The sequence below is a fragment of the Panthera pardus genome, unplaced genomic scaffold, assembly GCF_024362965.1.
Source record: "Panthera pardus isolate Hobbes unplaced genomic scaffold, ASM2436296v1 HiC_scaffold_6, whole genome shotgun sequence".
NCBI classification, from domain to species: domain Eukaryota; kingdom Metazoa; phylum Chordata; class Mammalia; order Carnivora; family Felidae; genus Panthera; species Panthera pardus.
Window position 1 is genome coordinate 70,171,673 of NW_026526991.1, and position 27,472 is coordinate 70,199,144.

Sequence of the window (27,472 nt, forward strand, 5' to 3'; positions counted from 1 at the left end):
GCAATCTTTATAAAGAAAGCATTCATTCAACAAACATTTAATAAACCACGACAGTGGGCTACATACAATACTCACATGGAACAAAAAATTACAGACTTTAAATTTTGACAGGCTCTTGTTATATTTTAAGCTATTTTCATGTTTGATAAGCTTTGTAAATTCAGGTAGGGAGGCTAATTTCAAAGACAGAGTACTTAGAGAATTCTGTGCTGAAATTTCTCATATCCATCAAGAGAAGATTTTGCAGAATGTTTAAATTTGTGTTAATATAAGAATCTGACTAGAGGGCTAATAAATATAATCTTTTAACTGCAAGGCTTGAGACAGCATGACCACTTAAGTAGTAAAACATGTTTATTTTAGAAAATTTGATTTGTCCATTTAGAAACAGTAGTCTTCTATAATTCACCCCATAAAAACTGAACTTGCCGAACTGCAAGTATTTTTAATGCTTAGGCTGGCTCTCTCCCAGAGACCATTTGTTGTAAGGAGATTCAAGTTGGTTTTGGCATATCTGGTCCAAGCACAATGTGAAACTTCATTTTTTCCACAAAAATTACTTCCCAAAAATGTTTATTCTTCCTGAAGATGTTTATTTTTTTAGATTCACTTTTTTCTTTTCTTTCAACTAAAAGTGTTTTGTGCTACTAAACATGACTGTGGTTAAAATATACCATCCAGAACAGGGTTTAAGCAATTCTCAGAATACTGACAGGATGACTGTGTTCATATCTTCTGCTTCAACTGCCCATCCCACCAAAGTTAAGATTGCCAGCCGCCTAATTCAGAAATCCCCTCATTATGCTCTAGAGATTAAGGAATGTTCCTAGGTCATGCTCTCCATTTCAAAACTCTTGTTCTATATTTCCATCCTGTTCTCCTTGACCAGGGCTTTTGTTCAGCCCCTCAGGGTGGCATGGTTCTGCAGCTTTGGCTTATGTTTTGACCCCTTGGTGCTATCTCTCAGGTCCCTCTCATTCCATCATGTGTATTCCACTCATTGCAGGACCACTGGGGATAGAGAAGGCGTTATGCCCCCATCCCACTCTAGTTCCTGCCCCATGCCCTCAGGATCACCAGGAGCCAATTCAATTAACCTGGGATCCCTCTCACCTGAGAAGGGGGGAAACAAGAGACTATTCCAGTCTAGGGCTCAATGATAAATGGCAAGAAAATATATACGAAAAAATCCAGTTGACTTGGCATATTATGATGAGTGGCTTCAACCATTCTAAATGCCATTAGAAGATCAGATATATTTGTCTTCAGGTATAAAAAGTAATCGGGTTGCCACCTAGAATGTTACATTTTAGAGCTCCCATTTCTGAATACTGGCTAATCAATGGCAATCCAACAATGCTTGAAATTAGTACATTTGAATGATGCTCACCACCTTCTATTTCATTCTGGGAGGGGTCCGTGAAACAGTTTTTCCAATTATCATTCTGGCTTCAGTAAAGGAAGGCCAGTTTTTCACTTCTCATTTTCAATGCTATAAATTCTCACAAATAAAACTGATGAGTATCAAGAATCTTTAGTGCTTTCAAAGTGTCACACATTTACCTATTGCTTCTAAGGCAAAACATGCAAAGATAAGAATTTATTTACTGACTGATTCTTTTATCTTTTTGTAACTTCAGTAAAAGATCATTACAGAAATGCAGACTTAGCTCAAGATAGAAATTCTATACTATTGCTAGATAAATGTAGATCTCGTCTTGAAAAAAAAAATTGATTTTAGAGCATTTTTAAGCTATGTCCCTAAATGTTATGTCATGAAATCATCTTGTGGACAGAAAGCATTAAGAGTATATGAGAAGGTTTTGTGAGCAATTTAAAAATGAGCATTCACTGCTGAAGAATTTTAATCTTATTTCTTAAATGTGGCTGGTACCTAGACATATGTTAAAATGCAACATTATGAATTTGCATAATTGTTTTCTTTCTTCTAAAAAATAAATAAGCTTTGCAGTAAGCCATCTCTAATTTTTTCCAGTGGATTTCTTCAAATGGAATATGCCTTATTCAACAGATGTTCAAATGAACCAAAAAAGGAGGGTTGAGGTTGGGAAGGAGGCATCTTTGGTTCTTAGGCTGGTTCTGTGGGATTTACCCATATGCATTTACCTAATGCTATTGACCAGCCAAAATACACTGATCAGTGTAGATTTTTCAGTGAAGATTTTTCTAGGGTACAAAATCACTTTGAAGAGGCTGTTTGGATTCTTTGATTCAATAATTAATTTTGAGGAAGGCAAGTTATGTTCTACCCACGCAGAAGACCACACAACTCAATGCACATTAGTCTACCTTCATGAAAGGGAGACAATGAGAAATATTTTCAATGGAACAAATTCAAGTCACTGCATGATTGGTACTTATTCTGTCTGAGAAGTATCATAACCTCATTCACGTATTCATTCACTAAATTTTAATGCTATAGTAGACAGATACCTCCAAAAGGAAGAAGGAAAAAAGGAGAAGGAAAAAAGAAGGAAAAAAGGAGCAAGTTGTGAAGGCAGTAAAGTTGTGGCAACACAGGCCTTTGAAGAAAGCAGCCCAAGCAGCCAGTTCATGGATATGCATTTGGTCAGATCATGAAGAGCTATGAGACAGGTAGTGACAGATGAGGGAGTAATTCTAATGGAAAATATCAGAGTTGAGTTCTTTTGTCAAACACCATTCAGCTCTGGGGAGGGAGAAAATACATACCCTGGGGACAGGACAACAACTGCCACTCCTGGAAAGAGTTCAGATTGCTTCATTCAGCGGAATCCTAGGAAGTAGGGAAAATAGGACCAGGAAGCAGCACCCACCCCAAAGTTTGTATGAAGGCATAAAGAAAAAACACTAACTGTTATAGAAGAAGTAAATGGGCATTTGAAGGCCAGGGTGGCCCACAAATGCTCTCCACATACCCAAAGTTGCTTTGGCCCCCTTCTTATGATTCTGACTATTCATTCTCGATTTTATTTTTTAGTTATTTTTATATGTTGTTCTCTAGAAGTTTATGTTTTGTGGAACTCCAGTACAGCATACTCTTTCTCTTATTCTAAATTGTCTTAATAGTTTCAAATAATAGATAAATTGTGATGATTCCCAAATCACTGGATAGAGCCCAATTTAATTTCTATACCCAAATGCCGACTTGTATGCCTCCGCCCTGATGTTACATAGCTGCCTGAGATCAACATGTATAGCTGATCTCACCACTTGCCTCACCACATAATTCTCATCTTCCTGAATTATGGATCTTGGTGATCAGAATCTAACACATCACCTGGCACAATAAAGCATTCAGTAAAGTTAATAAATGAATAAATCTACCATAACAAAAACTCAATAAGAATAGGGAATAGAACAGGACAACCAAGTGAAGAATGAGAAACAAATGATTACTAGTAATAACAGTAGCTGTATAATATAATAAGTGCTTCCTATGTGCCAGGCATTTATCTAAGTGTTCTGCCTGTATTAACTCATTTAATCTATATGCTTGTTGAATGTTAACTACTAAGCATTGTATAGGATGTGTCACGCACACATACACATTTAGAATGACAGCATACACAATTCTATTGATTTAACTGACAAGGTTCCCATTAAGTAGACGTCATCTGTACTTTCCTTTTAAGGAAATAAAAATAATGATAGCCAGCATTTATGATAGCTTACCATGATCCACGTTTCATGCTAAGTAATTCACAGAGATGAAGGTATGAATTCACTCTACTAACACAGACACTAAGGCTCAGCTCATGTAATCCTTCAGTAACAGGATTAAGATTTGAACCCAGCTCTAGGCAAATTCATTATCATTTTCATAATACATTTTAAAACGTTACCTTAGCATTTTTAGTTTATTCAGATAGGGACACATGCAACAAACTTCAGAACATTTTTATCAAAACACAATTGTAGTCACAAGCTTCCAGGGATTAACATGCATTTATGTTAAATATTAAGTGGGGAAAAACTATTTTTGGTGTCAAATAAATGAAATGTTACCCAATATCCAAAATAATCCCATTACCCAAGGCTCACGAAAACCATTGGTTACAACCACTTAATATCTCAGTAACTATTTGCACATGGTGCCTGTTTCTTCAATTGCAAAATGGGAATAATAATAAATATACATAATGGCAGTGGGTCTAAATAAATGCATAGATTTAAACCACTTAGGGGAGGTTCTAGCACGTGAGCGCAATAAATTTAAGTGTTATTATTGTTAATATGGCAGTCACAATAATTTCTTTACATTATCAGTAGTACTCAATTTTTACAAAAGTATAATGAAATCCAACATTATTCAATGGTTGTATTCCTAGAAAGTTATGTACCAATTCAAATTTTTAATAAAATAGCATTCTTTTCTAAAATAAGCTTTGTAGACGGATTAGTTTACTGTAACAAATCGTTTACTTTTATCATTTGCTTTTTTAGGGGGTGACTAGATGGCTCAGTCAGTTAAGTGTCCGACTTTGGCTCAGGTCATGATCTCATGGTCTGTGGATTCAAGCCCCGCATTGGGCTCTGCTTCGAACTCTGTGTCTCCCTCTCTCTCTGCCCTTCCCTGCTCATGCTCTCTTTCTCTATCTCTCCCAAAATAAATAAATAAATAAATAAACATTAAAAAATTAATTAATTTAGTTAAATTTTTGAACAGAGAGGGAAAAGTGGAAAAACCTGGATTTTTATATATTCACTTTACTGTATATGAATTATATAAATATGTATATATTTATGTGTATATATGTATATATCTATTTATAAATAAATACATAAGTAATTTACTTAATACACAAACAAAGTAATTTAGATGCTCAGGAAGGTGACACTTAACTGATCTGAGGATTTAAAAGAATTCATACTGCTTACAAACTCATAAGCCTTACTCCCAGGAGTGGCTTGGACATCTACAGATTCTCGGCTTTTATTTTTATCCTTGGAACACCTTCAGGAAATGTCATGTTGTTTCCAGGTTAGCGTCAGGGTCCTGCTAACTTACAATCTGCCACTTCTCTCTGTCTTCCTTTGGCCGGGGTTTCGGTGCTTTTCCTCCGCTCTCTGGTTGGAAACTAGGAACCCAGGTGGAGATGAGCATTATGCTAAAGTGCCTACATTTGTTTCTGCGCCTTCTCTGTCATTTCCACAACAGCACTTTGTTTCTCCCCAGGCATCTGGGAACTCAAATTCCCTTTTTAAGTTACTTTTAGTACTTCAAGAACCATCCCAATTAAGTTCATTATGTTGATTATTTCAATGAAGTTACAAAGCAATTAATAACAATTTTGTCAGCCTTCTTCCTTTTGCCAGTATGTTTAGGGAGAACAGGAGATATATTTTAGGGTATCAAGTGCTAATTCCTAGGCATGCAGAAATTATATGCCTCACAGTTTGACACCAAATCTTGTTATTATCTGGCTGCACAGTATACTCATGAATTTCAAGCATGAATGGGCAAAGCCTTCATTAAAAATTATGGACCCACTCTTTAGGAAAAAAAAAAAAACTGCTAACATCAAAGTAAGGCTGGCATTTGGTAAGCTTTCAAAAGCACAGCTCTGTGATTGTTTCAGCCTGATTAACCATTCACACCTTTGCATTTGTTTCAAAAAACTAAACCATCTGCAGTGGTTTTTTTGTTTTGTTTTGTTTTTTCTTTTAAAGGTTTTAAAGAGTAAATAATGTGATTGGACACTGCAGTCTGTTGTTCCTGCAAGTAAACAGAGCAGAGCTAGAATCCAACAAGCTGGCAAATAATGTTTCTCAAAGGGAAGGACAAGTGAAGAAGGCAGGGATGCTAAGGTGGTAACACCCATTGCATCTGAAGAGAAGCACTCAACATTTTGAAGCTCTACAGGTACCAGTCTTCCATTACCATAGCTACAACAGTGGGTGATTAGCAGTGATTGCCACTCACTGCTCTCATGCTGAAGTGCCATTCCAGGACCTATACAATTCCATCCAATTCTGTCTCCATCCAATACTTTCCATTTACCGCCCCCCTAATCCCTAACGTCCCAATGACCACAGGATTTCTCTGCAGATCTCTTCCTCTGACCAGCGCCAGCCATGACACGTGCATCACTCCAGTTGGCTGCTGGCATCTTCTATTATGAGACCCTTGGTCCTCCTCACCACCTTTCTCCTCCACTTGCACATTAGCTACAATCTGTCAGCCAGCTGCACCACAGCAAGGATGCCAGAGAGCAGAGCAGACGCTGACAACTATTGACAGCACGGTCAATAATCACTTTTCCTATTGTGCACAATCTCTGTCATTAACTGTTTTTAGGCCTTGTTAATTTCTTCTTAAAGTTCCTGAACGCAATTTAATTTTTACAAGAACATTTCTCAAGTTTATTGTTTTCCAACTGTACTAAAACATCCTCTACCCAACATTTAAAACTTAACAATATATGATTAATTTTTTTAAGATGCCATGGCAACCAAAGATTAAATTTGAATTTGAATAAAAGAACTCAGCCTCCCTTAAAAATCTTCTAGTAGCTGGAAAGAATACTAATATAATTTTATGTGGAGTCTTGTCAAGTGCATTCAAGAAATGTCAAACTATATTTTTAGCCACGGAGTTTGCTTAATCCCATAAGACTCTATCTCGCCTTTATGTTGACAAATGAACAGAACTGAAATATCAGGGATCTGAGCTTCTGTCAAGATCCACTTCGCATCAAAAGTTGTTGTTCTTGTGCAGCTGTTTTCTCAAACTTTCAAATTAAAATCTATACTAACCTTAGCTTATGATTACCTGGGGTTTGCTATTGAATTCCTTTGTTGTCACACCTTAATTGACTCCAAGCTTTACTTTTTATGTACAAGTCAATGAACTGTTGTGAAAACTCAGCAGGAAAATCAGATGAGAGACTCCTGATGATTGTCATTGACTAGAAAAATGTCATCTTACTCATCTGCCTCCCATGTTTGCTTCTTGAATGCCACATTTGGCTCCAACTTCACCCCCCCTTCATGTTTTTCTGCATATAGTCTATTTTACAGAATACAAAATTAGTATTTTAACAACATTTGCAACCTGGCCTTTACTAACATAAATAGGACTAAAAGTGGATGGGAATAAAACTATTTAAATTCATGTCTTATTTTTGCCTCTAATGCTCCTGGGAAACTTTACTAATATTTGGAACTCAGGGCCCATCAGAAGGGAAAAATTATGAGACAAAGTTTAATGGCATTTAAAAATTCAAATGGACCTACTTTGTATCAAGATTGTATTTTAAGATTCAGCATTTTTCAACACTACTTTTTAGACTTATTTTAGTGAATAGGGACTATGATTTATACACTCAAGATGGTCTAGTCATATTTAGAAAAGCATACTTGATATATAACTTTTCCTTAAATAATATAATTTTTAATTGTGAATTTTCATCACTTAACATAATTCATGTGTTAATTCCTATAAGCAGTCAAAATTCTGGCAAATGGCATAACATTAACATCAGGTGTATTTATAATTTAGAGTTACCTACTTAAAACTGGCCTCATAAAAAAATCCTCACTTAAATAGTTTTCTATGAAAAATGGTGAAAATACAATCTTGGTATTACTTCATATTCATGTGGGAATGACAGCATAGTGAAAATAAAAAGATGTTAAGATTAGTAGAAAGTCTTCATTCAGAAAATGCAAACTGCAAATTATATTTTGAGATGTTCTCATTTATGAAACATTGTAACTTTTTAAATTAAGTAACACTATTAACAGTCATAATTCCACGTGCTTTATATTTTATCTCACAGCAGTTCACAGTTGTATTGTCTAAGTAATAATTATGAAAAGTAAGCCACCCCCTGGGCAAATGGCAATAATACTTGCTAACATTTAATGAGAGGTAAGAATTAAATTAATGCACATGGAGAATTGGGGGAAAGGGTCATATGCTGGTGGGAGGAAGGATGCATTGGAAGAAAGTTTATGTAAATGACACTGTATTCAAATAGGCAAAATTATAAGCTGTCTTCTGTATTATGAGCTGGAAGGAGGTGAGGACATACCTGTCCTAATAGCTGGAGAGGTAAACTCGTTGAATAACTTGAGCTCAAGCTCAGGCATAGGGATGTTGATCAGCTTTATAGCAAAGCTGGCATTCTTTTAGGGGAATCTGTTTTGAGTATCAGAAGCAACCCACACTTGCAAGTTGCTCTGTAAGGAACCCAAATCAAGTTCTAGAGTTAGCACTGGAGGCAAGGGTAAATTTATTGAACACCTACATCGCCCTGTGGCAATGTGTGGGTCCTGGGGAAGTCCACCCTCTCATCCTTCTTGGTCTTCATTCCTGCTTCTTTTTTGTGAAGTCTCTGAACACCAAAAGATTCCTCCCCTGGATTTCCCTTCAGCTTTGATACTGGATGGTTCTGAGCCCACAACATATGTCAAAATATTCCCATGCAAAACTTCCTAAAACCACCTTAGAGAAATGATCGCCAACTTGCCTGTGTATTAGAATCTCACATTTTAAAAAATTCCAGTGCCCAGGCTATAATCCAGACAAATTAAACCACCATCTCTGGGAGTGGGACACAGGCATCAGTTGTTTTTGAACTTGCCCAGGTAAGTCCAATGTAAAGACAAATTTGGGAAAAACTGCCTTATGGAGCTCAGGTTAAAAAAAAAAAAAAAAAAAAAAAAACACGAGTGGAGCAACCAACCAAATAGTAAGCTGGGTTCATTGTGCCTATAAAGAAACTGCCTAAGAGCTTGATAAATACCGACATCTTAAATGACATTTATACTCGCTTAAGATTTCCACAATGCATATTCATTTAGAATGCATGTGCACATCATTTCCCTGTGACAAAGCGAAGCTAGTCAGTCAACAAATACAGTATGAGCTTTCAGTCTCTCTGCACACATGCTGGTAGTGGCTAACCTGACCACAATAACAAGCATTTCATTAACACTTCAGAAAGTGTTATTATAAAAAAAAATTTTTTTTGTCCACTTGAGCTTGAACTGTTGAGTGGAAAGAGTGTTAAGTGGAACAAGGCCTCTGGTTGTTCTTAGCAGCTGTGATTAGAGTGCAGGGAGTTGTGGTCTCCCCTGCCTTTTAGAGGTAAGAACCAAACAGGGAGGACCCACCCTGCGGAGGACACACAAGTTTATGGGGTGTGATGGAGATGTTCTAAAATGGCACTTGCCCCAGATTCACTCCTCACACTGACCTTTCAACGTTCATGTGATGTGTCAGCTTCCAGCTTAATGTTCCCTGTTTATAAAGGATAAAACAGATGACAGATGACGGGGGGGGGGGGGGGGGCAGAATTCGTGAAGTTACATCCTACTTTGCATTCCTGGTTTGTTTGTTTGCTTTACTAAATCAATCTTGAAACCTCTTCATAGGGAATATGCACTCTGGTTCAATACAGCCCCTCCCTCCACCCCACACACCCTTTTATCTCAAACCAGATGTTTCACACTTTTACTAGATGGGTCTGGCCCTCAGGGCATTTGAATCTGCAATTCCAGTATTTATTATTTATGCAAGTTTAACACAGAAAGCTACTGCCATTCATTAAAACCTCACCACAGACTATGACTTGGGATGCTGAAAGAAGATTTGGAAGCTCTGAGTAGACCAAAAGATGTGGGACAACACTCCACACAGCACGAGCTCTGCCAGCCCAGAGTCTCATGAGAGGCTGACTGAGGAGAGGCCCTGATGAAGGTTCCTTCAGTAAGAGAGAGTTAACTTCAAATGCAATGATATTAGAACTCCACTTTCGCCATATTTAAGATGTGATGTTTACTCTCTCACACATTTTTTTTCTCATTCTGTAGATGCTTACTGCATATTTATTACGTGAATAGATTCATGAGTACGTGAGTGAGACCCTCGGAAGGGTCTTGGACTACTAAAGGTCTATAACTTTGTGTCATCAAAATTTGGTAAAGTATTCAAAAAGGACACATAGAGATAATTTAGTTGATGAGTTTTATTATGTAGAAAATAAGTTTGTGAGGAAAAAGAGTAGTTTAAATGGAGGCAAAAAGATGTCTGAGGAAATATTGGCGCTAAAATAGTACTAAAATGAATGTGTACAATCTTCCATTTAGTAGAATATGCTATGAGCATCCCAGGTCCTTTGGCACTAAAGAAAGTATTTTCTCAAAAATATTGTGATCTACAGAGATAGTCAATTGTAAGTGTCAACAATTTCAGACAGATACCAATAACACTACCTTATAAGGCTAAGAAAATAATGTAAATAGGTACCAAGAATAATTATTCTGTTTGTTTTTTAAGTGATCATGTAATCAAAATTAAAAATTAAAAAATATATTTGTTTTAATACACATGGATATATGTTATTTTTACATTTTAGAAAAAAATGAATTTTAAGTGGCCTTTAAAAAGACATTCTATACCTATACCAATATAGTAAAATCAATCTGTTGATTAATAAATATTTCAAAACGTACATAATTTTAATTATATTTAATCCCGTTAATACTCAAAAGAATCGTGTAATAAGCTTATCTAATAAACTAGCAGGTCACCATATAAATAAATATTCATTCAATGAATGAATGAATGAGTTTAGATATCTACCACCTAGGTAGGCACAAAATTGGTTCATTTTGCCAATTTTTTACTGAAGCAAAATAAAGTGCATTTTTTTTCAATCTACACTTAGATTTGCCAAAAATCTTCCACTGATTCTATCATCTCTAGTTGAAATTGAAAATGCCAAATAGAAATTAGGACAATTATAACATAAGTCAAAGAAGAAAGTAGTCAGATCTTGAAAATTATTCAGTTTCATTTTTTTTTCAATAGCTACAGGTTCACAGTATCTTTTATGATGTATTTTAAAACCTTTATGAGAGGTGCTATTCTTTCAGTGAAAACAGATGGCTTCTCTCCAGGTTTCCTGCTTCATCTCAAGTGCCTGACTCTAACGTAGGCATTGTTTCTCATATAGCCTCTGCTTAGAAGTGAAGAACAATTAGGAATTTTTAAGGTGGCACATGTGTTGTTCTCTCTGTGAACCCCGGTCTATAGTATTAAAGAAACTACTGATATGGACCTAGTGGTCTGTTGTATTTGATATCTTTGGAAATGTCAAAGGTATTTATTTGATATTATACCTAACTTGTAAGTTCCACTACTGTTCTATGCCTAATTGACTCTTTACCTTGTGCACTATCATGTTCACAAAGCAACTCAAGACACTCAATGAACAACTTAGATAGACTAGGGAAGGCTACTGGAGTCAGGCACAGGGCCGGGATAAACCTTAACATCTTCTGCCAGCCAGGGCAAAAGGAAGTCTTCTATTTCCCAATCAGCCTTCAGATATGTAAGAAAAGAGAAGAATATATGCCAAACATGATTTTACTTAACCATTCATTACCAAAATATTCCCCCACTCACTTAAATACTTCAATTTCTTGAAATATGATGTAATAGCTTTCATAAAGCAACCACAAAACATGATACTAGGCACTTCATTGCCATAAATTTCTTTTTGATGTTTACAGAACATTTAACTACAAATGCAACATACACTGTGAATATAAAAATCTTTAGTGCTCTAAAAATCCTTGGGGCAAACAACTGCTAAAGGATAGCGATTTCATATAAACAAAACACTTAGTGCTGAAATAACCAGGAATTGCAGTATCTCTCTTAATGATAGTATAATAGAAAGCTATTCTTTACTTTCTTCCAGTCTCAGAAATGAGATGCTTTCAAGCACCTATATCTGTCAAAAAGCAGTAAGAACAGCAGCTGAGTTTTCTAAAATTTAAAAGTAATACTTTGGGTGGGATGTGACGTACTGTCACTTAGCACCTAAAAAGATCTGCACTCCCCTTGCCCCAATTAATGACACAATTCAACAAATTTTATTAACATGCTGGCAAAAAAAAAAAAAAATTAAACCAACTTCTATGTCTATATTCCACCTCTTATTAAGATCCTGATTAAATATTCCCAAGAAAATTATTCTGCTCGGCAAGATAGTGGAGTAGTTAAAAGCATTGAAGACTTTGGAAACTAACTGAAAATTTACACACACACACACACACACATACACACACGCACGCATGCACGCACAAACATACAGTGCTTGGTGCCTAGGAAGAGGTACTACGTAAAAGTTAAAAAAAAATTACAAGGGGAATAATCTAACTACTTACGAAAACTTTTACCAAAAAAACAACAACAAAACAAAAACAAAAACAACCCACATAGCTTCTTTCTGAAGTTCTAATGTACACTGATATTAGCAACTAGTACTCATTGTGTTATTGACTTTGAAAGGAAAAATAAATATCAGTGTTTCCTGGCTTTTATTTAAACTTCGTTGGGAAAATTATTGATAAATGGTACTTTAAAGGTGTGAAGCATTATGTTAGGAAAATGATAAAGAATGTGTGGACAATCCTTCTTTCCTCACCTGCCCTGAGGAAGTGTAAACCCAGAAACAGAAATACAGTATAATGGAACTGAAAGGTGATGAAATTGGAAATGGGAAAGATGAAAAGTGAGTGTTTTCTGCCTCTAATGGGAATGTCTCTCTTTAAGAGATGGCCTTAGTGTCTTTCCTATCTTATTGTAGTTCAATTCAGTACATTTCCATAGATGCCTTTCATACTTAGCGTATAGTCCATAAATTTTTAATAAATGATTATAAATTACATACCATATGCCCATAACATACTATGAATTTCCGATAGACAATGAACTTAGAAAAGTCATAGTGGAGCCAGAATTTGGGCTTCTATTCTTAAACATCCATGTGCTATACCACAACCTATTTTACTCAGAAATACTTTTTTTATTTCATGCCATATTGTCAATACTTTAAAAATCCAAGAGTCCTGAAAATTAAAAGACTCTTGATCACAATTTGTGATGCTCTCTGAAAATAGGTTAGACTCTCCTGTCTTATTAATTTTTTAGTGAGAACTTATTATTTTGAAGGAACATGAAACACAGTGCTAAAATATTTATAGAGATGTTAAAATATTTATATGTGCAAAAGCAAAATGACCATATTTGGTTCTAAATTTTCTAATTAATAAAAAGGTAATGTAAAAAATAATTCTTCTATTATGCTCTTTGTTTCAATCAAATGACCAGATGAACTGGCAACGATTTTCTTCAATTACAGGTACTACTAAATCTTGTGTCTTTAGGTTTTGTCTGTGTCCATGTTGGTGACCTGCCCAGATCCTCTTCACCCACCGGTACACTCCACTCCCCAAGAACATAGCATGCACCCAGTGGACCAGGCCAAGTGGAGATTTTACCTGCAGCCATACTGACCACATCTTTGCTTGCCTCTTTTCCCCACTCTCCCCTGGGTCTCTTGTCTCCTTACAGGTTTCCCTGAAGAGCACTCCCTCAATAAATCATGTGCTCCCAAATCTATGATGCATGCACTTTTTTAGGGAATCTCACTTAACACAGAATCTTTATAGAAAGAATACATTATTAACTAAATTCTTGATCCAGTTTCCACTTGCACTCTATAAAATAATGAAATGAAACCAACAAATTTATCAAATATGGGGTTAACCAATCATGGAGGTAACTGAAGTCATGAACTGCTCCAAAGAACAGGCAAAGAAAAGAGAGCAAAAGATAAAAACTCAGAGTAATGCCAAGCTCTTGGGTTCAGCTCCAGTGGCTAAATATCTCATTTGTGTTCTTCCATTTGTCATATACACTTGCTCAATGAGTTTGCTAACTCTAGTCCTTTGATTCCATCTTTCACAGCATATAAATTCTTCTTTATTATTAAGCTGAGTAAAGCTATTATTGCTACCTTATTTCAGATACTAAATCAATTCAATTATGCTTTTTATTCTGCCATTTTGATATCAGTGGAAGAGAAATAATTAGAAAACTGGCATTGATCATAATATGAATTGTCAAGCTCAATTCCAGATGGAATAACAAGCTAGATGTGATGTCAGTTTTATTATAAGCTATTGTTCATTGACAAACTTAGCATTTGCAGTCCACAACATAATGGCAGGTACGTAATAGGAAATTTTGGGCTAAATAAGCTATTATTAACTTGGTGAAATGAAAATAACAGAAATAATCACAACCCTCTCTTAGTAAAGCATAGGACAATAATAGAAAATAAGCAGCAAGCATGGGACCACAATAAAAACATGTGACAAATTTTAAGTTAGTATGTATGTGTGTATATATACACATATACATATATATAATATATATACAAGTTTTAAGTATGTATATATGTATGTATATATACATATATACAAATATATATATAATGTGTATATATATATACATATATATATATAATTTCATATCTTCTACATTTAAGCTAGAAGGAATATTTTTCTCTGAAACCTGCAGAAATATTCCCTCACTCTATTCTGTTCCAGATTTGTAAATAAAGACTGATTCAGGAGTATTAATTATTCTCAAGCATACACCATTCTTTAATTCTCTCTGCCTCTGTCCACTGAAGTTTAACCAGTTTTCTGTCTTATGTGGGAAAATCTCTGTGCTTAAGTGGCTGAAGGGATATATCTTCACCTAGCTTCCTTCCACCCCCAGAGCCAGGAGAAGAACTATGCCAGTGACAGCAATAATGGCCATTCAAAGAACCCTCCGGCAGGATCTCTAAAGCTCAATGTTTGTTTTACCTAAGAATGCCTTTAGGGGCGCCCGGGGGGCTCAGTCAGTTAAGCATCCAACTTCAGCTCAGACCATGATCTCACTGTTGGTGGGTTTGAGCCTCACATCGGGCTCTGTGCTGACAGCTAAAGCCTGGAGCTGCTTCGGATTCTGTACCTCCCTCTCTCTCTGCCCCTCCCCTGCTTGCACTCTGTCTCTCTTTCTCTCTCTCTCAAAAATAAACAAACATTAAAAAGTTAAAAAAAAAAAAAAAGAATGCCTTCTATATTCAAAGGATACATCACAATGCTGGGAGAATTCCATCAACAATCTATTACTTCCAACCAAGGGTGTTTACAAGCATGTGTCCTGGTATGGAAACAAGCTCAGAGGACAAATGCATAGGCTTACGGGGGTGAGGGGATAGGAAGACCCTGAACAGTACAGTTCTCCCTCCACCTTTTAGAATGCCCATTTTACAACACTAAGTCACAAAATGGAGCAATGAAAAAAGAAATGGAACTTAATGCTTATGTGCTCTTATCATCCATTTATTCTTCAATAAATGTTTCTTAAGCATCTATTTATGCCTGGTACTGTGCTGAGTGCCACAAGTGATACTGGAACGCCCCTCAGGAAGTTTATAATCAAGTAAAGAAGAAAGAGTTTTCAGCTTTACCTCTTAAATAAACACAGCCGTTTGAAACAAAGATAATAGCAATATAAATATGAATTACACCGTCTCTCTGAAGGAACAGAACACATGTGAAACATAAGAAGGCAAATTTGTCACTCAAATATTTAGAGAGATAATGCAGTACTTACAAAATAGGCACACTTAAAATAGAAGGGAGAAATATATTTTTAAAAACACTTTTTTTTCTACAATCATATTCTTGCCAGAGATTCAATGGAGATAATTAAGCAAATTTTAAGATTTTACTTCTTGTTGTAGTCCTACAAATCCTACAAAGGCTATGTTTTATCAATCTAAAGACATTTCTACATAACATACTAAGTTTTTGTAGCTCTAATAGAACTCTGAATTTCAAGAAGAAAAAAAAAAGTCTGTTAAAATCACACAAACAGTCGCTATACAAATGTGAAATAAAGGTAAAGCCAATGGGCAAACAACTACATTGTTTTTTGTATGTATGACATCTCTTTACGGTGGAAGCTTTGCTAGTAGTAACACATATACACACAGAAGTCCACAGACAATCCTGGGAAAAATATGCCAAGACCAAGCAAGGTTCCATGAGTAGTAAGACGTGATACATACCATATATGGTTTTATGATGAAAAATGCTTCTTGACTTCAGTCCTTACTATGTGAATTGTCTTCTTTAGGTCATGGCTCAACTTTACCATTTGTACCCTCCCTGGCCCCCTCCCGCAAATATGAACCTCAAACCTGGACTCTGATGTCCCTATCGCTGTCATAAGCCATTTACCATTGACTGCTATAACAGAAAAGCCACTAGAGCAGGAAGAGGCAAGGGCTGCAGAAAGGAGATGGTTAGGTACAGATAGACAGGAAGTGCTTTTTCTTCTGCTATTAAATGAAGGGCAGAAGAAAATGCCATCTTGATGTCCTCAGAATCCTCTGCCACCTTAGACCTGAGAAGAGCCTGTGATCTTTGTCTTCTGCAGGAGGGGATAGTAAAACTGGAGATATGTACTGTGGGATGGGCCGACACCCCCTGCCCCTCGCTCAATGGCAGAGGGTGGGCAAATTTGTGGATATGTGGCAATGGTGTTGCATAAGACACCCAGTGCTTTTATTCCATGTGTGTCTTCATGACAGAGCTCTTCTCTGCTCATATCAACACAAAGGGCCAGCTCAGGGCTCAATGACACCACTGTCATTTTATGTATTTCTTTTACATGAATTTTTTAAAAATCTATCTGACCAAACAAATGGTGACATTAACCCTGACTTAATATATTATTTTGTCCTCTGCATGAGGCATCCCACAGATCTGGGAAAAGTCAGGATTGCCAGGAAGCTGAACCTAGTAGAGCTTGATGCTCGGCAGTGTGAGGGTCAGAGAGATTTGTCAGATTGGTTGACATCAGCCTTGCCTGGGGATCTCATCAGTTCTGGTGTGCCTTTTAAAACCATGAGGAAGTTTTGAATTATTTCCATAAAAGAAAAATTCTCCATTTCAGAAATACATTAAAAGGCACACTTTTATTGGAAATGTAAATAGTCACTTACTTTTCCATGACAGTCACCTTCATCATTGATATTCACTTCATGATGAGAATTCTATAGACAAATGAAGGTCAAACCTCCTTAGACTCCTCTCATGAGGAAAACTATTATTTTTTAAAATGTTATCAATGCACACATATGTAGACATATAAATATTTATATGGAAACTTACCACCTAGTCGGTGAATAAAAATGGGAATAGAAATGAGGTGCTCTGGGAATCCTCCCTGTGTGACTGTACTTTCAAATCAGGAGAGCGCTGTGTTTCTTTTGCCATTTGTATCCCTGTGTCTAACTGGGAAAGGTCAATATTTCATATAACATAAGCAACAAAGGACTTTGGATTCTTTCTCAGTTTATGGAAAGGAAAACATGTGAGGTCCCAGAAAGTTAAGTGACTTAAGATCACATTGCTGGGTTAAACCTAAAACACATTTTTCTGGATTCTCAATCCAGTCCTACTTCTGTGGTATTGGAAGTATTGATCAGAGTAATAATCTATGGTATTGAAAAAGGTAAAAAGTTACGAGGTTAGCTAGTGAAAATAGAAGGTATTACAGTAGTAAATTTAGTAAACTAGGAACATGAGCCAGACCTTAGAGGAAGAGAGAGACCACAGCTAAACTGTGGAATTATTTATACTCTGCTAGGCCACAAGAGAAGGGCAGAGAAGTGCACAGTAGAAATCCAACCACAAAAGGTAAAGGTCTTTGGTCAAAGCTGCACCACGTGTTTGCCTCTCAGGGCTGCCCTAGAAATTGCCCCCCCCCCACCCACCTTATGATTCAAAAGAAAAAGATCCTGGGGATCCTGGGTGGCTCAGTTGGTTAAGCTTCTGACTTTGGCTCAGGTCATGATCTCACAGACCCCACATTGGGCTCTGTGCTGACAGCTCAGAGCCTAGAGCCTGCTTTAGATTCTGTGTCTTCATCTCTCTTTGTCTCTCCCCCATTCACTCTGTCTGTCTCTTCCTCAAAAATAAACATTTAAAAAATTTTTAATTTAAAAAAGAAAAACAAAAGAAAAAGATCCTAACTTTAAAAATGAAGTAAATTGAGACAGAGCTACATATGGCCTAGGAAACACTATCTTGAGGGAAAGTCTGGGGAGGGATTCGGTAGAATTGGGCCACAAACAGATACTGATGTCATCATGGGAAAGAAAATGATTTCTGGGGGTGCCTGGGTGGCTTGATCAGTTAAGCGTCTGACTCTTGATTTTGGCTCAGGTCATGATCTCACAGTTCGTAGGTTCAAACCCCACATTGGGCTCCACACTGAGGGGGGAAAGCGTGCTTGGAATTCTTTCTCTCTCCTTCTCTCTCTCCCCCTTCAATTCTCTCTCTATCACTCTCTCCTTCTCTCTCAAAATAAATAAAATAAAATAACAAAGAAAGAAAATGATTTCTGTATCAAATGGTGGATCCTGAAAACTACAGACTGAGGTCACAGGGCTTGTTGGTCTGTGTTTCTCCCCTGACTTTGCTCAGGGGCAGTGTTATGTGGAAATCAGGAAGTAATGTGCTGTATTGCCTTAGTGTGTCCTAGCACTGGAGGCTGGAAGGGAACTGTAGACATTCTGGCCCCCGGGCCTGGGATAAGCTGGGAAAAGCATGAATGTCTACAATAAAGCATTTATGCCACCTCATACTGCAGCATTTTAAGTCCTATTATAGGACCACACACTTAATCTTCACAGAAACTTGTAGCACGGGCAGCAACTACTAACCCCTTTAGAGAAATGTACAAGCAGGCTCAGAGGATTGTATATTATTTGTGGAAGATCAAACTATATGTGGCAAGGTCAGAGAATCCAAATTTCTGATTTCTCTTTTCCATTTTATTAAGCAGACTCAAAATCAAAATGGAGTAAAAAAAAAAAATCACAATCCACAGTTAATGCAGATATTTTTCAAAAGGCATTAGCTCCTATTTCAAGAAAGTTACATGTTTAAAGTTTTCTTTCTAAATAGGTTCCCTTTTAAACGGCAAACTATTTTCTATTTAGTTTCCCTTCTAAATGTTTTTCCCAATGGAAATAGAAACTTTTGACATGAGGCAGCCTGGTCTTTATGTCTGGCTTATATTTTCTCTCTCTCTCTCTCTCTCTCTCTCTCTCTCTCTCTCTTAATTTTCTGTATTTTTTTAAGTAAACTCTATGCCCAACATGGGGCTTGAACTCAAAACTCTGAGATCAAGAGTCACATGCTCTACCAACTGAGCCAGCCAGGCACCTGATGTCTGATTTGTTCTAATTGTCACATCTAGTGACTACAAATAAAATAGATCACTTTTCAAATCTAGATCTTAAAGTTAATGGAACGGGATACATTTGGTAACTTGTTCTGTTAACATTCTAAAATTGAACACAGTGATAGGAGGCTCAAAAACTAGGCTATACAAACCTTTTGGTAGTTACTTACTACTCTTGCAAGATGATCACAGTAGTAGCAGTTAAGATGTAACTGCTTCCTGTCTCCTGAAAACACCTGCTCTAGGTAAGACACAAAGCTATCCATAGAAAGGGCAGTAACTATTGTGACAACCTTTGGAACACATTTGTAGGGGCATGTCCCTACATGTGACATGGCAGGGCATCCTTTCCTTTGGTTGGTCCTCTCATTTTCAAGTGAATGGAAGAATAAAGCTAATTACTTTGAAAGGCGTCAACAAAGGTTAATACGTTCCATTTTTATGAGAGTTATGCTCTTTGTACTCTGAGATTCTTTTATAAACTTATAGGACCTAGAGCCTTTGAGCTACATACTATATTTAATTAATCCAATGGTTAAAAACAGAAGTTATTCATTTATCAATGGACACTTGGGTTACTTCCATATCTTGGCTATGTCAATAATGCTGCAATAAACAAAGAGGTGCATATGTCTTTTCCAACTAGTGTTTTTGTTTTTGGGGAGTGAAGAAGATGTAATACACACACACCTACACACACACACACACACACGCACACACACACAATGGACTATTACTCAGCCATAAAAAAAGAGTGAAATCTTGTGATTTGCAAAAACATGGATGGACCTAGAGGGTATAATACTAAGCAAAATAAGACAGAAAAAGAGAAATATCACCTGATTTCACTCATATGTGGAATTTAAGAAACAAAACAAACAAATAAAAAGAGACAAACAAACAACCAGACTCTTAAATACAGAGAACAAACTGAGGGTTGCCGGAGGGAGAGTGGGCAGGGGGATGGGATAAATCAGTGATGGGTATTTATGGAGGGTCCTTGTTGTGATGAGCACTGGGTGTTACATATAAGTGATGAATCACTAAATTCTACTCCTTAACCTAATGTTACACTCACTATATGTTAAATAATTGGAATTTAAATAAAAACTTGAAACAAAACAAATAAACAAACAAAAGAGGCAAAAAAACCCACCAGATTCTTAAATACAGAGAACAAACTGGTGATTGCTAGAGGGGAGGTGGGTGGGGAATGGGTGAAATAGACAAGGGAGATTAAGAGTACATTTATCTTTTTTATTTAAGCATTTGTTTAATATATATTTTTGACAGACAGAGAGAGAGAGCAAGCAAGCAGGGGAGGGGAGGGACAGAGAGATACAGAATCCGAAGCAGGCCCCAGGTTCTGAACTGTCAGCACACAGCCCGACGTGGGGCTCGAACTCACCAACCATGAGATCATGACCTGAGCCGAAATCAGACACTTAATCAACAAAGCCACCCGGGTGCCCCAATAGTATACACTTATCTTGCTGAGCACTGAGAAATGTAAAAATTGTAGAATCATTATATCAGCCACCTGAAACTAATGTAATACCATATATAAATTATACTTGAAAAAAAATTTAATGAAAACAAAAAGCAAAAAAAAAAAAAAAAAAAAAAAGACAGAAGTTACTCTCTTGACAGAGGAACTCAGCATGAAATATGGTTTGTCTATTTGTTGCAGGCTTATAATAAAAAATACGAATAATGCACCATTAAGTTAGTATGTTCAATGAAGAAAACAAATGTAGAAAACTATTTTAAAAGCCCTAGCTACCCTTGTGATGAGCATAGCATAACATACAGAGATGTTGATTCAGTACATTGTACAACTGAAACTAATGTAAATTAGGTGTCAACTATATTCATATAAAAACATTAAATAAAAGTAAAATAATATTAATACAATTATAAATACGTGCTATGAAGAAAATTTTAAATAAAAATAGTCATTAAGAATACTTCTTCTGAGACAAGCCAGACAACATTCACATGAAAACTGCACATGTCAAAAAAAAAAACAATCCTTTTTGACAGGCACAATTTGACATGTGCAATAGGAAATAAAAAAAATTCTATTAATTTTATGAATGTGTATATGTTTGTATGCCCATACATATAGATAGATATGTATGTATGTTATAAATAAATATTTCCTGGTGGACAGCCATCATTAATATTATAGTTGCATTAATTTTCCCCCTGAAGTAAACAAATACTACATATAATATCTAAATTTTCTGTATTCATGAATTTGTTTCACTCAAAAGAGAAGTAACTCTTGCTCTAAATCCATCAAAAGTGGTGTTTATCCAACATTATGAACATGTCTTCCATTTAATGTTTGAAATGGGTGAAGTTAAAATTTCTTACCATCCAAGCTGTGACAAAGTCCCCCATCCAGGTCCCTACTGCAGCTAATTTCATGAAACTTTCATTTCGGATGCCCATATAGTCTGTAATGATATATGCTCTGTGGAAACAAACACACAAGACATTGTCCAGACTGAGAGAGCTACATCGTCAAAGAATTCTGGTTCAGCAACACGCAAAGGGACTTCCCTCCCTTTCAACAAGATCTCCCGCTTTTGTCTCATCACATATGCTTACAGATCTGAAAGGCTCAGAAGAGCTCTGGGGGTGTCTGGGTCAGTTCCAATTAGATTTGAAGGCTGGCTGTGGCTATACCAATTACCACGTGCATTTCATTTTCAAGCTGTAAGACTGACAACAGCTTTTGGAAAATCAAACAGAGATACTCGGCAAAGGCATCATTTCATGCTCACTCAGGTATGAAGAGAGGGGAAACAATTCCTGAGTTAGAGTAACTTGAAAGGGAAGAGAAAAGCTCACTTTTTTTTCAGTTCTGTCAAGTCAGAACTATTGAAGACATACTGGGACTAGGCTTTACATAGAATATCATACCTGAACAATAGTCAAAAAAAGGTACATTTAAGAAAAATTTTAATGCAATGAAGTAACGTAAAATTTGATTCAAATATATGTGGTTTAAATTATTACTTAAATAAATAACAATAACCAGAAGATTTTATTTCACCTCTTTTTGTGTCACAATTTCTTGTCCACTTCCTATAACACTAATTCATGTTCTTTACAGCCCAAAGAGAGATTCAAAGGCATGACTGATCATTAAACACAAGTAACAAGACTATACTTACTGCATGTAATTTCATTTCTTTCTTCTTATTTGATTTCAAGAAAATCTAAGTATTATTTTCCTATGGTACAATTTCTCCAGGAAAACTGGGACACAGGGCGATCACTTAACTCACCCAATCAATACCACATAACTGATGAATGGTAATTAGGAATCAAATTTCCCTCTCTCCCTCTCTCTCTCTCTCTTTTTAAGTCTAAGGTTTTTTTTCGCTCAGATTTTTTTTTACATTAAATTTTGTTCCTTTTCTTAAACATAAGAGTATTAGTTAACCTTGATTCTTCTTAAATGAACTTTAAAATAAGATACAGTAGAAAATGATATGTTTGTTATTTAGTGAAACTATAAAGAAATACATTTTTGAAGTCATTGAGAGGTAAATCATCTCCAATTTAGTTTTTTTTTTTTCTGGAGTTATTTCAGATAGTTTTTTTATACATAATATAAACAAATATTTAAATGGTTTTACTTAACAACAAAAATAAACTTATGAACTCTTAAAACAACTTTTTCCCACATGCTTCATTCACCTACCTTAGAAGATCTTTATAAAAATCTTAAGATCTCACCTCAGAATTCTGGGTCTCTATTCCATGGATTTCCATAATGGCCAAAGAAATCATAGCTATCATAAACTGCTTGCTTACAATATTCCAGAGATCACTATTTGCACTTTAAATACAGTGTCTCCAATACCTTCCAAGTCAGCGCAATGAAATGTATTATGATTCCTGTTTCACACATATGGAATTGAGGCTTCAGAGAGTTTTTGCAACTTTCTCAAGGTCAAGCATCTAGTAAATAGACAAGGTTTGAATCTAAATGATTGTCTCCCAAATGCAGGCACTTAACCACTATGCTGTATCTTCTTCCTATAAGGGTTAGTGAGATATAAAAAACACAAAGAATATCTATTCTTTTCCCCAGTATTTTAAAAGACATGAAGATCAAGACTTACATCCTTTGAGGATAATTCATAACAGAAGTCAAGGGCAGCATGCAGAGGCTGCAGCCCCCCAGAGTGACGATGAGTCTTGGATTCCCACCAAGTTCACCAAACTAAACAGCCTATGCATGAAAGCCCCCAAGTTAACTTGGACACCTTGGTCTTACTCCCCTCAGTATCACTATTACTGAACAGTTCTTGGGCAGTGAACTCAGTGTACTTTAGAGTATTAGCTCTGATAACTGTCCAGCTCTTTCAGTGACATTTCAAAGGATGTGTTGAATGCCACATCCCTATCTGTTACTTTGCCAGTGAGTTCTAGAATACATTGAGCTAGGATGGAAATTTTGGGGTACATCCTTTGTGGTAATATAGGTATGTATAAGAGAAGACAGTCTCTTATTTCAGTATCTAAAAATAGGGATGAAATGAGGGCACCTGGGTGGCTCAATCGGTTAAGTGTCCGACTTCAACTCAGGTCACGATCTCACAGTTCATGAGTTTGAGCCTCTTATTGGGCTCTGCATCATAGCCTGCTTGAGAATCTCTGTCTCCCTGTCTCTCTGCCCTGCCCCTACTGGCACAGTTAGTCAGTCAGTCTCTCTCTCTCTCTCTCTCTCTCTCTCTCTCAAAAATAAATAAACACTTAAAAAATAAATAAATAAGTAAAATTAGGGATGAGATAGGTAAGCTTGCAAGAGATCAATGATCCAGCCAAGAACTACAAAAAATCTAAATAAAATATTGGCAGTCTCTGAGTTGGAGAGACAACATTAGAAACTTAAGGAGCCACGATCCTCATCTTAAAGGGGTCCAGAAGGAAGTATGATACACAGCTGGCTTTACTTTCAAGACATTTGTCAAATTATGAATTATGTTCGGGGGGAGGCTACGAGACGAAGCAGAAAGTCTGTGAGAAGCACAGCAGAGCTTTGGCAATTTTACCACGTTAAGGAGACTATTGTACTTCAGATCCTGCCAGAAGGAAAGGACCAAGAGAACACACAGAGCAATGGAAAGCTAGAGAAAACCAGAGATGGATGGGTCCTTGATAAAACTGAATCAGTCCTTCCCCACTCCATTTCATGACTGGATTAAGGTGATGAGCTTCTATTCTACCCATCCAACAGAGGAAAGAGTGAACATTTTCTAGAAGAATAAAATATCATCTAGATCCTCTACGTGTTTTTATATAGAACATCCATCAGACATTGAAATGTTACTAAGATATCAAGAAACAGGGCCATACCACCAAAAATCAAGAGAAAAGCCATGTCTAAGACTTGATAACAACAGGGAGTTATTTTGGCTATTCTTTTCACCTTTATTCCCCAGCACTTAGAGCACTGCCTGCATATAATAAGTGATCAGTGAACATTTGTTTAGTGTATGAATTAATGAAGCGAATCAAGTTATTCATGTTTCTACATGGCATGGGTAGATCTATGTATGTGAAACCCTAGAAACAGCAGTAAAGCGATATTTGAACTGTGGGCATGTGGTGAGTACTGAATACTATGGTAACAATGAAGATGAGATAGCACAACTTATGAAATAACTACTATATATATATATATATATATGCTATATAAAAGGTAGTAGGTAGTAGGTAGTATTTTTTCAAATTCTATTTTACCCCCATCATCTCATTTTAGTCTATTTCAGTGTATTCATTTTTTCAAATTCTCAAACAATACCTTTTTTTCTTCTCCCCGCCCCCCTTTTTTTGGTCTAATCTATCAAACCACTTTAAACACCCAGACCAAAACACACCTAGGATCTAGCATCATCTATTCGATTTTTGTGTGTGTGTGTGTTCTTAATTTTTTAATATTTTTTAATTTTAATTTTTTAATTTCAATTTTTCTACCTCATTAATTCCTTTTCTCCCATCAAAATGACAAAACGAAGGCATTCACCCCAAAAGAAAGAGCACGAAGAAATGACAGCCAGAGATTTAACCAACACAGATACAAGCAAGATGTCTGAAACAGAATTTAGAATCACGATAATAAGAATACTACCTGGAGTCAAAAATAGATTAGAATCCCTATCTGTGGAGATAAAAGAAGTAAAAAATAGAATGAAATTAAAAATGCTATAACTGAGCTGCAAACACAGATGGATGCCGCAGCAGCAAGGATGGATGAGGCAGAACAGAGAATCAACGATATAGAGAACAAACTTATAGAATAATGAAGCAGAAAAAAAGAGGGAGATTAAGGCAAAAGAGCACAATTTAAGAATTAGAGATATCAGTGACTCATTGAAAAGGAGCAACATCAGAATCATAGGGGTCCCAGAAGAGGAAGAGAAATAAGGGTAGAAGAGTTATGTGAGCAAATCATAGAGGAAAACTTTCCTAACCTGGGGAAAGACACACACATCAAAATCCAGGAAGCACAGAGGACCCCCATTAGATTCAACAAACACCGACCATCAACAGGACATATCATAGTCAAATACCCAAAATACTCAGACAAGGAGAGAATCATGAAAGCAGCAAGGGAAAAAAAGTCCCTAACCTACAAGGGAAGACAGATCAGGTTAGCAGCAGACCTATCCACAGAAACTTGTCAGGCCAGAAAGGAGTGGTAGGATATATTCAATGTGCTGAATCAGAAAAATATGCAGCCAAGAATTCTTTACCCAGCATGGCTGTCATTCAAAATAGAAGGAGAGATAAAAAAAAAAGTTTCCCAGACAAACAAAAATTAGAGGACTTTGTGACCACTAAACCAGCCCTGCAAGAAATTTTACGGGGGGCTCTCTCAGGGGAGAAAAGATGAAAAAAAAAAAAAAAAAAAAAAAAAAAATATATATATATATATATATATATATATACAAATACCAAACGCAACAAAAATTAGAAAGGACCAGAGAACACCACCAGAAACTCCAACTCTACAAGCATCATAATGGCAATAAATTCATATCTTTCAGTACTCACTCTAAACGTCAATGGACTCAATGCTCCAATCAAAAGACACAGGGTAACAAAATGGATAAGAAAACAAGATCCATCTATATGCTGTTTACAAGAGACCCACTTTAGACCTAAAGACACCCTCAGATTGAAAATAAGGGGATGGAAAACCATCTATCATGCTAATGGTCAACAAAAGAAAGCCATAGTAGCCATACTTATATCAGGCAACCTATACTTTAAATCAGAGATTTAAAGATGGGCAGAAGGGCATTATATCATAATCAAGGGGTCTATCCACCAAGAAGACCTAACAATTGTAAAAATTTATGTGCCAAATGTGAAAGCACCCAAATATATAAATCAATTAATCACAAATATAAAGAAACTCATCGATAGTAATACCATAGTAGTAAGAGACTTCAACACCCCACTCACAGCAATGGACAGATCATTTAATCAAAACATCAACAAGGAAACAATGGCTTTGAATGACACACTGGACCAGATGGACTTAACAGATATACTCAGAACATTTCATCCTAAAGCAGCAGAAAATACATTCTTCTCCAGTACATATCGAACGTTCTCCAGAATAGACCATATACTGGGACACAAATCAGCCCTAAGTAAGTACAAAAAGATCGAGATCATACCGTGCATATTTTCAGACCACAACACTATGAAACTCGAAATCAATCACAAGAAAAAATTTGGAAAAGTAACAAATACTTGGAGACTGAAGAACATCCTACTAAAGAATGAATGGGCTAACCAAGAAATTAAAGAGGAAATTAAAAAGTATATGGCGGTCAATGAAAATGATAACACCACAACCCAAAACCTCTGGGATGCAGCAAAGGTGGTCGTAAGAGGAAAGTATATAGCAATCCAGGCCTTCCTAAAGAAGGAAGAAAGATCTCAGATACACAACCTAATCTTACGCCTTAAGGAGCTGGAAAAAGAACCGCAAATAAAACCCAAACACAGCAGAAGACAGGAAATAATAAAAATTAGAGCAGAAATTAATGCTATCAAAACCAAAAAAACAGTAGAACACATCAATGAAACCAGAAACTGGTTCTTTGAAAGAATTAACAAAATTGATAAACCACTAGCCAGTTGGATCAAAAACAAAAAGGAAAGGACCCAAATAAATAAAATCAAGAATGAAAGAGGAGAGATCACAACCAACACAGCAGAAATAAAAACAATAATAAGAGAATATTATGAACAATCATATGCCAGTAATCTGGAAGAAATGGACAAATTCCTAGATACATATACACTACCAAA

The 27,472-nt window shown here is 36.3% G+C and overlaps 1 protein-coding gene across 6 annotated transcripts in view; it reads right to left on the bottom strand.

Moving 5' to 3' along the window:
• The window catches only part of TMEM117 (transmembrane protein 117), a 483,464-nt gene that overhangs the window by 235,233 nt on the left and 220,759 nt on the right, over window positions 1-27,472 (bottom strand). For 5 of the 6 annotated variants that reach the window (XM_053895726.1, XM_019419099.2, XM_019419100.2 and 2 more), the window contains one exon: window positions 21,500-21,599. The exons of the other annotated variant lie outside the window; for it this stretch is intronic. In XM_053895726.1, coding sequence (XP_053751701.1) covers window positions 21,500-21,599 — 100 coding nt within the window. The remainder of the gene's footprint in view (window positions 1-21,499; window positions 21,600-27,472) is intronic. 6 annotated transcript variants of the gene reach the window in all.